At 37.3% G+C, this 12,453-nt stretch overlaps 1 protein-coding gene across 2 annotated transcripts in view; it reads right to left on the bottom strand.

Annotated features, from left to right (window-relative positions):
• The window catches only part of LOC127416139 (sorting nexin-9-like), a 35,050-nt gene extending 24,597 nt beyond the window's left edge, over nt 1–10,453 (bottom strand). For both annotated transcript variants that reach the window (XM_051655302.1, XM_051655301.1), the window contains exons 1-4: nt 10,132–10,453; nt 6,566–6,652; nt 3,622–3,696; nt 214–312 (exon numbers count right to left, since the gene is read on the bottom strand). In XM_051655302.1, coding sequence (XP_051511262.1) covers nt 214–312; nt 3,622–3,696; nt 6,566–6,652; nt 10,132–10,143 — 273 coding nt within the window. In that variant the 5' untranslated portion in view covers nt 10,144–10,453. The remainder of the gene's footprint in view (nt 1–213; nt 313–3,621; nt 3,697–6,565; nt 6,653–10,131) is intronic.
• Nucleotides 10,454–12,453: the final 2,000 nt, after the last annotated feature.

Consider the following 12,453-nt stretch of genomic DNA (forward strand, 5'->3'; position numbering starts at 1 on the left):
TGGAATCTTCCTTCCTACTCACTTCCTCTCAGGAAGTTGAACAGTTGGAGAAATGAACAGAGAAGGAGTGTTACACGGAGAATGAACAGATCGAACACATTTTGGAAATTATAAATAAAGTTGACTCTCTAAACATTGTAAAAAATAACCTGTTGTGGTCTAGCATTAATCAAAGGACAATCATTTCACGCATGAAATCTCACAGTGTCTTACCTGTGGGGTGCTGGCTGAAGTTGGCATGTGACTGTCGAAGATTGAGAAGTCGAGGGGGGCTGCATTTCCTCCAGAGGTAAAAGGCTGAGCCTGGTTGATCTATGAGAACAGGGAGAGACACATTCACATTGGGGAAAATACAACTCATATAATTATTATTCAACATGAAATGCTGCTCATAATCCACTTTACTTCCGTAATGCACTCCATAGAAGAAATAAACTCATATGGTTTTAAAACAACATGAAGGTGAGCAAATGATGACAGAATTTTCTGGTTTGGGTTAACTACTCCTTCAATGACAGAATTTCAAGTTTAGGAAATTTGAGGAGGTCATTTTTATTTGTATAGCACTTTTTACAACACACATCGTTTCAAAGCAGCTTTACAGAAAATCATGCATTAACAGAAAATTAAACTGTAATATCGATAAAGTCTTAGAGTCATCATTGTGTAATTGTAAATTGTGTATAAAAATAAATAATTAAATAGCTAAATAATAATAATTGTATTTTGAACCCCAGTGAACAAGCCGAAGGCGATGTGACAAGGAACACAAAACTCCATAAGATGTTGGTTAATGGAGCAAAATAACCTTGGGAGAAACCAAGCTCACTGTGGGGGCCAGTTCCCCCCGGCTAAACAGCATGAATATAATGCCAATATAATGTTTCCACATAATGTAGGTTTTGAGAAGTGTTTGTGCTCATTTGTTTGGTTCTCTATGGAATAAAATGAAGGAAGTGTGTGTGTGTTGGTATGATTGTGCAGCTGTGAGTTCTAAGAGGTCAAGAGGGAGAGAGAGATGTGTGTGCATGGCCAGCTACGGCCTGAACCTCTCCTGACAATTTATACAGAGAGTAAATGGTTTACCAGTCCTCCATGTGTGTTAATTTCTCAGGACTTGCCCTGTCTTTATAAAGTGATAAAGTAAAGATTAAACACAGAGTATTGGACTGAACACAAAGTTACAGCTGTAGCTTTCTCAACATCTGAACATCTGAAAGCTTAATGTCCTCATTAAAGAGGCCATACTCTACACGTTTAAAGCACTGATTTACCTAAAGTGCACTTAAAATGTTAGTCAAGGTCTCTTGAACCACAAACAGCAGCAATTCGGTTTTAAATTACACCTTTTTAACTTCTCTCTGAATTAAACAGGCTGTGTTTAATACACAAATCTACGTTGATATGTGGGCAGTTAATGTGCTCCTAGTTGTGAAGTCACAAGCTTTTTGAAACGACCCAATTTTGCACCTTACTTTTCATAAATGGTTTGGGTGCACTAGGGAGGAGCTTTGATTTGTGAGCATTGGAGAATGTTAACATAGCGAGTGCTCTTATTTCAAAAGAACAAAAGATTCTGTTTTTCATTTTGCGTCTCCTTTACAGAAGACATGACAATATAGTATCTAACATTTCCAAAGTTCTGGCACACACACTAACAAATGTAAATATTAGCTTATATATGCCCCAAACACACAGCCACACACTTCCAACTTTAGCGTGCCACAGGAAAAGAAAACACTTCCTGTTGATCAAACAGGACACATTCCAGCAGCGAGTTTCCAGCTCCTTTAGATATAAATCAACCACTGAAAACCCTGTGTGTGCACGTGTTTCTACGAATGTGTGTTAAAGCATGAGAGACAAATAGAACTAGAGAAAAGATAAACAGAGAGAGTGAGAGTCTCTGCATGCCTGTAAAGTATTTAGCCGGCATTACCCCAAGTAACAGACTTTTATATCGGTAAAGCTGATTAATTGGCTAATAATTAGCCATTTTCAGATTATTTTCAGCACCCGTTTGTCCATTTAACATCAGTCTAAACTTCAAAGTGTGCATTTTCAAATATTTTGAGTGAACATTTAATTAATAATAAACCTTTTATATATTATTCAAAGTGATTTAACGGCCAGACAAATTGACTGATATTTTGCCAATTTGATATTATTGGCATTGACTGTTTTGAGCAAAAATTGTGTAAACGTTATTTGAATTTAAAAATGTTTTGGGTATGTCTCATATGCCAACCTAAAATTTGATTACTGTATATATCATATACAGTGAAAGACTTTTTGAGGGTAATTGGAATGTAATTTGGGAGTAATTATTGTGTACCATAAACAGTCTTTTAATTCAGCAGTTTTGGGTATGTCTCATATGCTATCATTAAATTGCATCCCTGTATACAGTTGAAGTCATAAGTTTACATAGACCAAATACATTTAAACTCAGTTTTTCAGTTTTTTGAACAAAAAGAAAAGGTTAGAGTGGGAAAAGAAACAGACATTGGACAACAGATAATTGGAAAAGAGTGTTATGGATCTTAACCCCATTGAGCTTTTGTGGGATCAGCTAGACTGTAAGGTGCGTGAGAAGTGCCCGACAAGACAGCCACATCTATGGCAAGTGCTACAGGAAGTGTGGGGTGAAATGTCACCTGAGTATCTGGACAAACTGACAGCTAGAATGCCAAGGATCCGCAAAGTTGTCATTGCTGCACATGGAGGATTTTTTGATGAGAACTCTTTGAAGTAGTTTAAGTAGTTCTGATTTTTTTTTTTTTTTTTAATTGTAATAGTAATTTCTCACGTTATTAATGCCCTGACTATACATTGTGATCAGTTGAATGCCACTTTGGTGAATAAAATCTTTCCATTAGAGCAAAATCTGTACATTATTCCAAACTTTTGGCCACCAGTGTACATAAATACATGCAGTATATACATACATACATACAAATTGTGTATAAAAATTAATAATTAAATAGCTAAATAATAATAATTGTATTTAGAACCCCAGTGAACAAGCCGAAGGCGATGTGACAAGGAACACAAAACTCCATAAGATGTTGTTTAATGGAGCAAAATAACCTTGGGAGAAACCAAGCTCACTGTGGGGGCCAGTTCCCCCCTGGCTAAACAGCATGAATATAGTGCCAATATAATGTTTCCACATAATGTAGGTTTTGAGAAGTGTTTGTGCTCATTTGTTTGGTTCTCTACGGAATAAAATGAAGGAAGTGTGTGTGTGTTGGTATGATTGTGCAGCTGTGAGTTCTAAGAGGTCAAGAGGGGAGAGAGAGATGTGTGTGCATGGCCAGCTACAGCCTGAACCTCTCCTGACTATTTATACAGAGAGTAAATGGTTTACCAGCCCTCCATGTGCATTAATTTCTCAGGACTTGCCCTGTCTTTATAAAGTGATAAAGTAAAGATTAAACTTAGTTTGTACATATATGGTATATCAGCAATTAAATAAATGTAACAGCATTTAAAAAAACCCATATCGGTAGGCCACTAATAATATTTGATGTACAGTATACAGATATTTCGGCATTTGGCCACCCTTCTCTCCAGATATTTTATTTCAATGGAAAAAATCCATATTGGATGGCTACTTACCTCTACATAGTCCTCTGGTACCAATCCGACCTCTCCTCTGGAGTTCCGTGCCTCGATCCATCCTCCACCAATGTTCTGGGAACAGAAGGGAAAGAATCAATCATCCACACAAACTCATAAACATGTTATCTCTCAGAGCATACATGCAGAATCAGGTGTTATGCAACATTAAGTACCTGGCATACTCACGGCGAAGTGCTTCTTAGTTCTTTCACTCAGAGCCAAAAAGTTACTGCTGAGCTACGACATAATGTTTGCGAACATTCAGACACCGGCCACGCCACTGGGGGAGGCGTTTAGAGGAACATTTAAAAATGAGGACGCACAAGACAACATGTAAATCCCTAATTACTGTGAAATTAAAATGCATTATCAATGCCTTCATGTCTTACAAAGCATGATTCACACAAGATCAGAAAAAGAAGCTGTTTTACCCACTCTTAGTACTCTTAGAATTAGCAGTACTTCAGCAGAATGTAGACAAAAGAATGATAAAAATAGGCACCTCTCACTTTGGGTAGAAGTGTGAATAGCTTTCGGCTGCAGATGGCACATGATATAAGCAGCATGTCAAACAACAGAGTCAATAGGCAGTTTTGAGTAGATGTGATTCCTTCTGCAGACTAATTAAACAACCCCCCCCCACGTGGCATGGTCTTGGAAAATGTCTTTACGCAAACGATCGTAGAGATGTAGGTAAGTTTGCACCAGCTTGCTCGCTAACAGAGTTGAAGTCAGAAGTTTACATACATCTTAGCCAAATACATTTAAACTCAGTTTTTCACAATTTCTGACATTTAATCGTAGAAAACATTCTCTGTCTTAGGTCAGTTAGGATCACTACTTTATTTTAAGAATGTGAAATGTCAGAATAGTAGTAGAGAGAACGATTTATTTCAGCTTTTATTTCTTTCATCACATTCCCAGTGGGTCAGAAGTTTACATACACTTTGTTAGTATTTGGTTGCATTGCCTTTAAATTGTTTAACTTGGGTCAAACGTTTTGGGTAGTCTTCCACAAGCTTCTCACAATAAGTTGCTGGAATTTTGGCCCATTCCTCCAGACAGAACTGGTGTAACTGAGTCAGGTTTGTAAGCCTCCTTGCTCGCACACGCTTTTTCAGTTCTGCCCACAAATTTTCTATCGGACTGAGGTCAGGGCTTCTCCAATACCTTGACTTTGTTGTCCTTAAGCCATTTTGCCACAACTTTGGAGGTATGCTTGGGGTCATTGTTAATTTGGAAGACCCATTTTCGACCGAACTTGAACTTCCTGGCTGATATCTTGAGATGTTGCTTCAATATATCCATATAATTTTCCTTCCTCATGATGCCATCTATTTTGTGAAGTGCACCAGTCTCTCCTGCAGCAAAGCACCCCCACAACATGATGCTGCCACCCCCATGCTTCACGGTTGGGATGGTGTTCTTCGGCTTGCAAGCCTCACCCTTTTTCCTCCAAACATAATGATGGTTATTATGGCCAAACAGTTCAATTTGTTTCATAAGACCAGAGGACATTTCTCCAAAAAGTAAGATCTTTGTCCCCATGTGCACTTGCAAACTGTAGTCTGGCTTTTTTATGGTGGTTTTGAGATATGTCGATATAGGACTTGTTTTACTATGGATATAGATACTTGTCTACCTGTTTCCTCCAGCATCTGGTCCTATGCTGTTGTTCTGGGATTGATTTGCACTTTTCATACCAAACTACGTTCATCTCCAGGAGACAGAAAGCGTCAGTGTGTTACTCCCTGCTAATTCAGAGTCCGGGGGACGGAGCTTCAACTTTTCTCAAGAGATTATGGGAGAAAGATTTAAATTTGGTACTGGAGGGAGTGTGGGCTAGGATTCTAAAAAAGTCTGCATCTAGAGATGCAAGGATGCGCCTTATGCAATTCAAGATTTTACATAGATTCTATTGGAACCCCTCTAGATTGTATAGGCTTGGTCTTAAAGACACACCCACCTGCTGGCAATGCCAATCAGAAGTTGGAGACACAAAGTTTTTTGGGGGTGTGTTAAGATCCAAGAATTTTGGTTAAAGGTTCAGAGTTGTTTGTGTGACGTTTTGGGCACTCAAATTTGACTTTGCCTCAGACTTTGTATTTTGGGCGATGGAGCGGTCATAAATTTGGGGGATAAACATATACAAAATTGGGTTCTGACCAGTATCATGATAGGCAGACAAATTATTTTAAGGGGTATGAAGTCAGATGGAGCAGCATCATTTCCGGAGTGGTGTGCGGAGATGGGGAGGGTGGCAGCGTTCGAGGAGATGGCAAATAGAAGGCTGGGGTTTGGGGGCATGTTTGTCAGGAAATGGGGTAATTATTTAGCGTTTTTGGGGGACTCTCGATGAGGGGATGGGGAGAGAGAAGTTTAGTTTAATTATGTATGTTTATTATATTATTTTTTTTGTGTGTGTGTGTATTATATGTGACCACAGGGGTGTTCGATGGGGTTTAGGGTGGGGTTGGTGTATTGGGGAGGGATATTAGTGGGGGATAAATGCTGATTTGATGTGTATGTGTTGTGTTTTTCTCTGTTGTGTACTTTTGAATCAATAACAATTTTAATTACAAAAAAATTTGTTTTAATGACTTCAACCTAAGTGTATGTAAACTTCTGACTTCAACTGTAACTCTGCATGCTGGTATGTTCCTGCTGAGTGATCTGATCTGACTGAATGGGAATAAGTCAATGACCTCAAAGTAGGTGTAGCTCCAGGTCACCGATGACGTGGACCAATCAATAAAAGGTGTTTAGGTAGCTGGTACAAAGTTTTTCCTGAAAGTTTGTATTGGCGAGCTGTTCCAAACCACAGAAACAAACTCAAAAACACCTTCAATTTGGCCAGATTTGATTCGAAATGACATCACACCCGTTCGTTCTTCAATTTCGTATGAGTATGCCGGGGCCTTTTTGCAAATGTAAGACTCACCTGATTTGTAATTGTGATGGTCTCACCCTCTTGAACCGACAGCTCATTATTACCAGGCTCTGCCGTGAAGTCATACAAAACCTGTGCCTGTATGGATATACAGACAACAAATGTGTTGAGACGTGTCAGGAATGGTTAATTTGTTTATGGAGTAAAACTAGCCCAACTTGTTCGGAAGGATTTTTTCCAATGGAACCCTTGAAATCACATGTCCTCAACATTAATGTGTTTAACAGTTAACTCGCACGGTATATGGATATTTTATTTTTTTGTATAATAAATAAGTTGAGGCCATTTTACATGAACAAATGTCACCTCTGCAAATTATAAGGGTGAATCTCACAAAATCTGTCAAGAAATGCCCCCACAACTGACTTTAGAACAAGATGAGGCATGTGATCGGCTAAGCACAAAAAAGCAGGAAAATGTACCGAGCAGTTATCAACATTGTCATCATCAGTTATCAACATTGTAATAAGTTATTTACATGAACTAACAATTAAAACTACTTCTACTTCTAGCTCGTGCATTGCTGACTGAAGCAGACAATGGGGACTGTTTTAAACACTGTTTAGTAATCTTTGATTACTAATCATGCAAGGCCATATCGCGATTCAATCTTAATTAAATCCATAATGGTCCATTAACAGATATCATACCAATGTCTCAGAGGTCAAAGTTTACAGATTTGAAAGTGTTTTCCCTCAACATGTACTTACTGCAAGTGCTGATTTTACAATTGTCATGCTGATTTTTCCACATTAATGTGAAAATGACAATGAATAAATATTTAATATCACATGTTCTCAGGAGTGCCGACTTCTTCGTTGTGTTGCTAGTATTATTTGCGGATTGCATTTAAATGAACAGTTTTACAGAGAGCGGCCTCCCAAAAACTCATTACATCCGTAACCCAAGTTCATTTCCCGATCTAAATGGCGGACAAATTAGTCTACACTGAACATTTTCAAATGTCTGGACTACACATGCAGGGCTTTATGATTATACATAAAAACGGTTCAATATACTGCAATGAACACTTCATATATGAAAGATTCACGATTTCACTGCAAATATCACGTCAGTAACGCTAGAATTGAAGCTAGTGATTTTTAACCTGTCAGCAACAGTGGCAATGGTTCAAACCCTTATATATCAAACCATTTTATTTCTCTTGATGAATTAAAATAAACCTGTCTTACTTGAATGAAGACCTGATGCCGAAAATCAGGAGCCTCCGTCTCGCGCGTTCTCAAAGCAGTGAAGCTTAAATGAATGAAGTAGGTCCGAGGGAAGTCTGAATGACACTTGTTTGGGTGAAAAATGCTTATCGAAAATGCACCGGACAGGACATTGCCGATAACATATTAATCCCCGATTAGTTGATTTTTAGTAGAAGCTGATTTTAATAAAAAATTTAATCATTGTGTCCACGGACAGGAAAATGTATCACTGTATAGAAGTAATGTGAATGAGATTTTTTTTGCTTCTCAGTAATGAGAATTCTTCACCCATAAGTTATGGAATCTAGGGGATAAAAGATCACCTTTAAGCAGTGGGTTATGACTGACAGAGCAGATATGATCACTGTCGTTCTCCCTAGGAATGAATTCTCTGTTTCTCTGACTGAGAAACTAAAGACACACCATTGGTTGAGGACATCAGCGTGGAAAACTGTTACGTTTTTGTAAAATTCCTCCACCCACCTGGACCAAAAACATCATTAAAAATGTCTGCTGAGGTCAAAGTGCTGGTTCCCATGAACAATGTTCTCAGAAAACTGACACCTGCCAAATTGACTACTGCCACTGGACACTCCCACAACATTTCAGAGAGACTGAGTGAGGAAATCTAACAGCTTCTAATAAAACATGAAAACACATAAAATAATGTTCATTTTTGTTATACTTATATTACATCTGTTAATTTCTCAAAATGCATAAATTAAGTAGGTTTTTCCCCAGATTTCTACTAGCCCTAGCTCTGTAACCAGTGGAATCTCAAACTCAAAATTTACAGCAGAATGCTACTATAGAGGACTTATTCCTGTAAAAACGTCAGGTTTCTATCTGGTCCCCCACCAGAGATAATCAACCCGAAAGTGAGGGGAATTTTATCTCGCCCCCATAAAAAAAAAAAAAAGAGAAGTCTCAAACCTGAAATGTTCTGCATGCACAATATACTTACCTAGGTACCCCCTAAAAAGAATTTAGGACAGAGACTCGAACCTTCCCATTATAAGTTTACCCTAAAAGTGGAACTTTCAGCAATCTTGATTATTACATTAGGACTTAAGTTCTAAGTCTAAAGAACAAGAATGTGCTAAATGTTTGTAAATGTACATGTACCTTGTAATGTGCTCTAGAGATCAATTTTTGTCCAAGGAGCTAGGACCATCCTGAGCTGAGATAGTGAGGTTTCTGTAAACATCTGTATAACCAAAATATGTCGTGTGCCATGACACAAAGTTGGCCGTAGTGGTTAAACCAAGTAAAATAAAAATAAAAAAACTGGTGGTTTTGCAATACCAATACATAGAGGTAATCACTCCAAAGAAATTAGGAAAATTAAAAATGGTCAAGCAACCAACTTTACAATTATTGGACCACTTCAGATGGATTGATCCAAAATCAGGATATAACAACAGAAACAGAGACGACGGAGGAATTCATTAAAGCAGACTGACGAACAGCCAGGATGAGCTCATCACAGAGTTTGTTCTCCATCATTAGAAACATATTCACTTTAGAAAGTGAAGAGAGCAGACAAAATTAAGCAATAAAGCAGGCTTACTAAATTACAAGTAAAAACTAAATTAAAATTAAATTCAAAGTGAAAGTTGAAGTGTTCAGAAAATTTGAATAATGTCCAAATGTCACAGCTATCGATCTATCGAATCCGATGGATGAATGGAACAAAATTATTACAGTAGTACAATTATTAACATATTGTACCATTTGGTGTTTATATGGTACACAAAAGTAATTTGAAGAATACAATGGTACATGTCCAAAAACCACAGTGGTGAATGTAAATTGAACACAAAAATTGTACAATATAAAATAATGCAATGCAATATAAAGTCATTTAATAGACAGTCATCACTGGGTCTCTTGAGACTTTACACATTATTTCAGAAAGGATCTGCATTCAGAAAGCAGTGAGTGCCAGTGATATGGGTAATTAGTTAGTTTGTTGGCTCCATGATTAACTAATCTTGGGCAATGATTAACACTACATATCCCAACAGGCTTTGCGAGATGACGTCACGCGGCGCACTAAAAATGTCACAAGACTTGAAATGAGCCACATTTTCCTGTTTACTGAAAAGCCCCTAAACAGCGTTTAAAAATGAAAAAGCTCAATTTGCTAAAATTTAAGATGGATTTGAGAGAGTTCAACAGGTCAGCTAAGAAACTAATGAAGCTTAATAACACACAAAGAGCAAATATATCGGCGTGTGTTTGGAAATATTTAGCCAGCCCAAACTGTCTGATCTCAGTGCAAAGAGATTAAAACATATCAATCACAAACTTTAACCCATCATATGGCACATGAATCCTTACCTTCGATTCCATTATGCGCGCATTAACCAGTCATTACAAAAAACCTGTAGCTTTAAGGCGAGAAACTCTCTCTTTCTCCCTCTGTGTGTGTGTGTGTGTCTCTCCTTCATCCAGACATTTCTCTGGTGCGAAAACGATCCTTCTTAAACTAGTTCATTTTAAGACTAGAAACTGTTTATCATCTGGCTTTGAACCCAACGGACCCAAAAGAAGCGCCTCAGAAATGTGTAAACACCCAAACTCGTTGTTTTCGCCAGTTATGAGCTAATCAACTTTAGTGCAGCTGAGTGTTTCACATATGAGACACAACCGGAAACAAACTCGCTCTGGATGTGACCTGAAAAAAATAAAATAAAAAAATAATACTGAACACAGCTGGTGTATGTGTGTAGGGGCAACACATGTATTATTATTGTTAATAATACATACTCACTGCAATACATATAATAGATAAATATTAATGGATTAGTGTTATCATTACTAATACGACTTTAATTTTTATACAGTTCATTATGTAATGTTTAATGTTTACTATATATGTACACAATTTATAAAAACATTATTTTTATAATGTGACTATCTAGAACAGGGTGTTAAAAGACACATATATTTCAAATTTTATTTTTAATTTTTTTTTATAAACGTAATACGCACAAAATAATTAAATACACATGCTATTATTTAAAGAAAAGAAAGGAATCTTTTAAAAAAATACATAAACACAAAATACAAAATAAAACTTTTTATATAGCTAGTAGCTAGTTTTATATAGCGTTGTAGTTGTGTCAGATTTTTGAACATTTGTCAAATTTAAACTGAAAGGGGAGTGCTGAAATGACAGATGGGTGTACATAGAGCGGCCTCTAGTGGAAATAATAAGAAGTTCTTCGTAATCAAATGACAGACGTGTTCAAAGAGCGGTGGTTCTAGTAAAGGTACTCGGGTAGTAATCAAAATAATAATAATGTTCTTGTTTTAAATCTTTACTGTATATTTAAATTTCCATTCATGTTTTTTTTAATGATGTTTGCATGATACATTTTTTTATTTATTTTTTTTCTCCAAAAAAGTCATTTTTTTGATCAAATCTAGACAGGCCTCATTTCTAGCAGCCATCACTCCAACACCTTATCCTTGAGTAATCATGCTAAATTGCTAATTTGGTATTAGAAAATCACTTGCCATTATATCAAACACAGCTGAAAGCAATTTGGTTCGTTAAATGAAGCTTAACATTGTCTTTGTGTTTGTTTTTGAGTTGCCACAGTATGCAATAGACTGGCATGTCTTAAGGTCAATATTAGGTCAAAAATGGCAAAAAAGAAATAGCTTTCTCTAGAAACTCATCAGTCAGTCATTGATTTGAGAAATGAAGGCTATGCAATGCTTGAAATTGCCATAAAACTGAAGATTTCATACAAAGGTGTACACTATGGTCTTCAAAGGCAAAGGACAACTGGCTCTAACAAGGACAGAAAGAGATGTGGAAGGCCCAGATACAACTAAACAAGAGGATAAGTACATCAGAGTCTCTAGTTTGAGAAATAGACGCCTCACATGTCCTCAGCTGACAGCTTCATTGAATTCTACCCGCTCAACACCAGTTTCATGTACAACAGTAAAGAGAAGACTCAGGGATGCAGGCCTTATGGGAAGAACTGCAAAGAAAAAGCCACTTTTGAAACAGAAATCCCAAAAGAAAAGGTTACAGTGGGCAAAGAAACACAGACATTGGAAACAGATAATTGGAAAAGAGTGTTATGGATCTTAACCCCATTGAGCATTTGTGGGATCAGCTAGACTGTAAAGTGCGTGAGAAGTGCCCGACAAGACAGCCACATCTATGGCAAGTGCTACAGGAAGTGTGGGGTGAAATGTCACTTGAGTATCTGGACAAACTGACAGCTAGAATGCCAAGGATCTGCAAAGCTGTCATTGCTGCACATGGAGGATTTTTTAACTCTTTGAAGCAGTTTATTTTTTGGAAATTGTAATAGTATTTTTTCACGTTATGTGTGTGTGTGTATACAGTGTATGTATGCATGTATGTATGTGTGTGTATATATATATATATATATAATGCACACACACACACAGATCAGCCACGACATTAAAACCACCTGCCTAATATTGTGTAGGTCCCCCTTGTGCCGCCAAAACAGCTCCAACCTGCGTCTCAGAATAGCATTCTGGCCTGTCTGGCCATTCTTTGTTGACCTCTCTTATCAACAAGGCATTTCCATATGCAGAACTGCTGCACACCGGATGTTTTTTGTTTCTGGCACCATTCGGAGTAAATTCTAGATACTGTTGTGTGTGAAA

Source organism: Myxocyprinus asiaticus, chromosome 25 (genome assembly GCF_019703515.2).
Source record: "Myxocyprinus asiaticus isolate MX2 ecotype Aquarium Trade chromosome 25, UBuf_Myxa_2, whole genome shotgun sequence".
Taxonomy (NCBI): Eukaryota; Metazoa; Chordata; class Actinopteri; order Cypriniformes; family Catostomidae; genus Myxocyprinus; species Myxocyprinus asiaticus.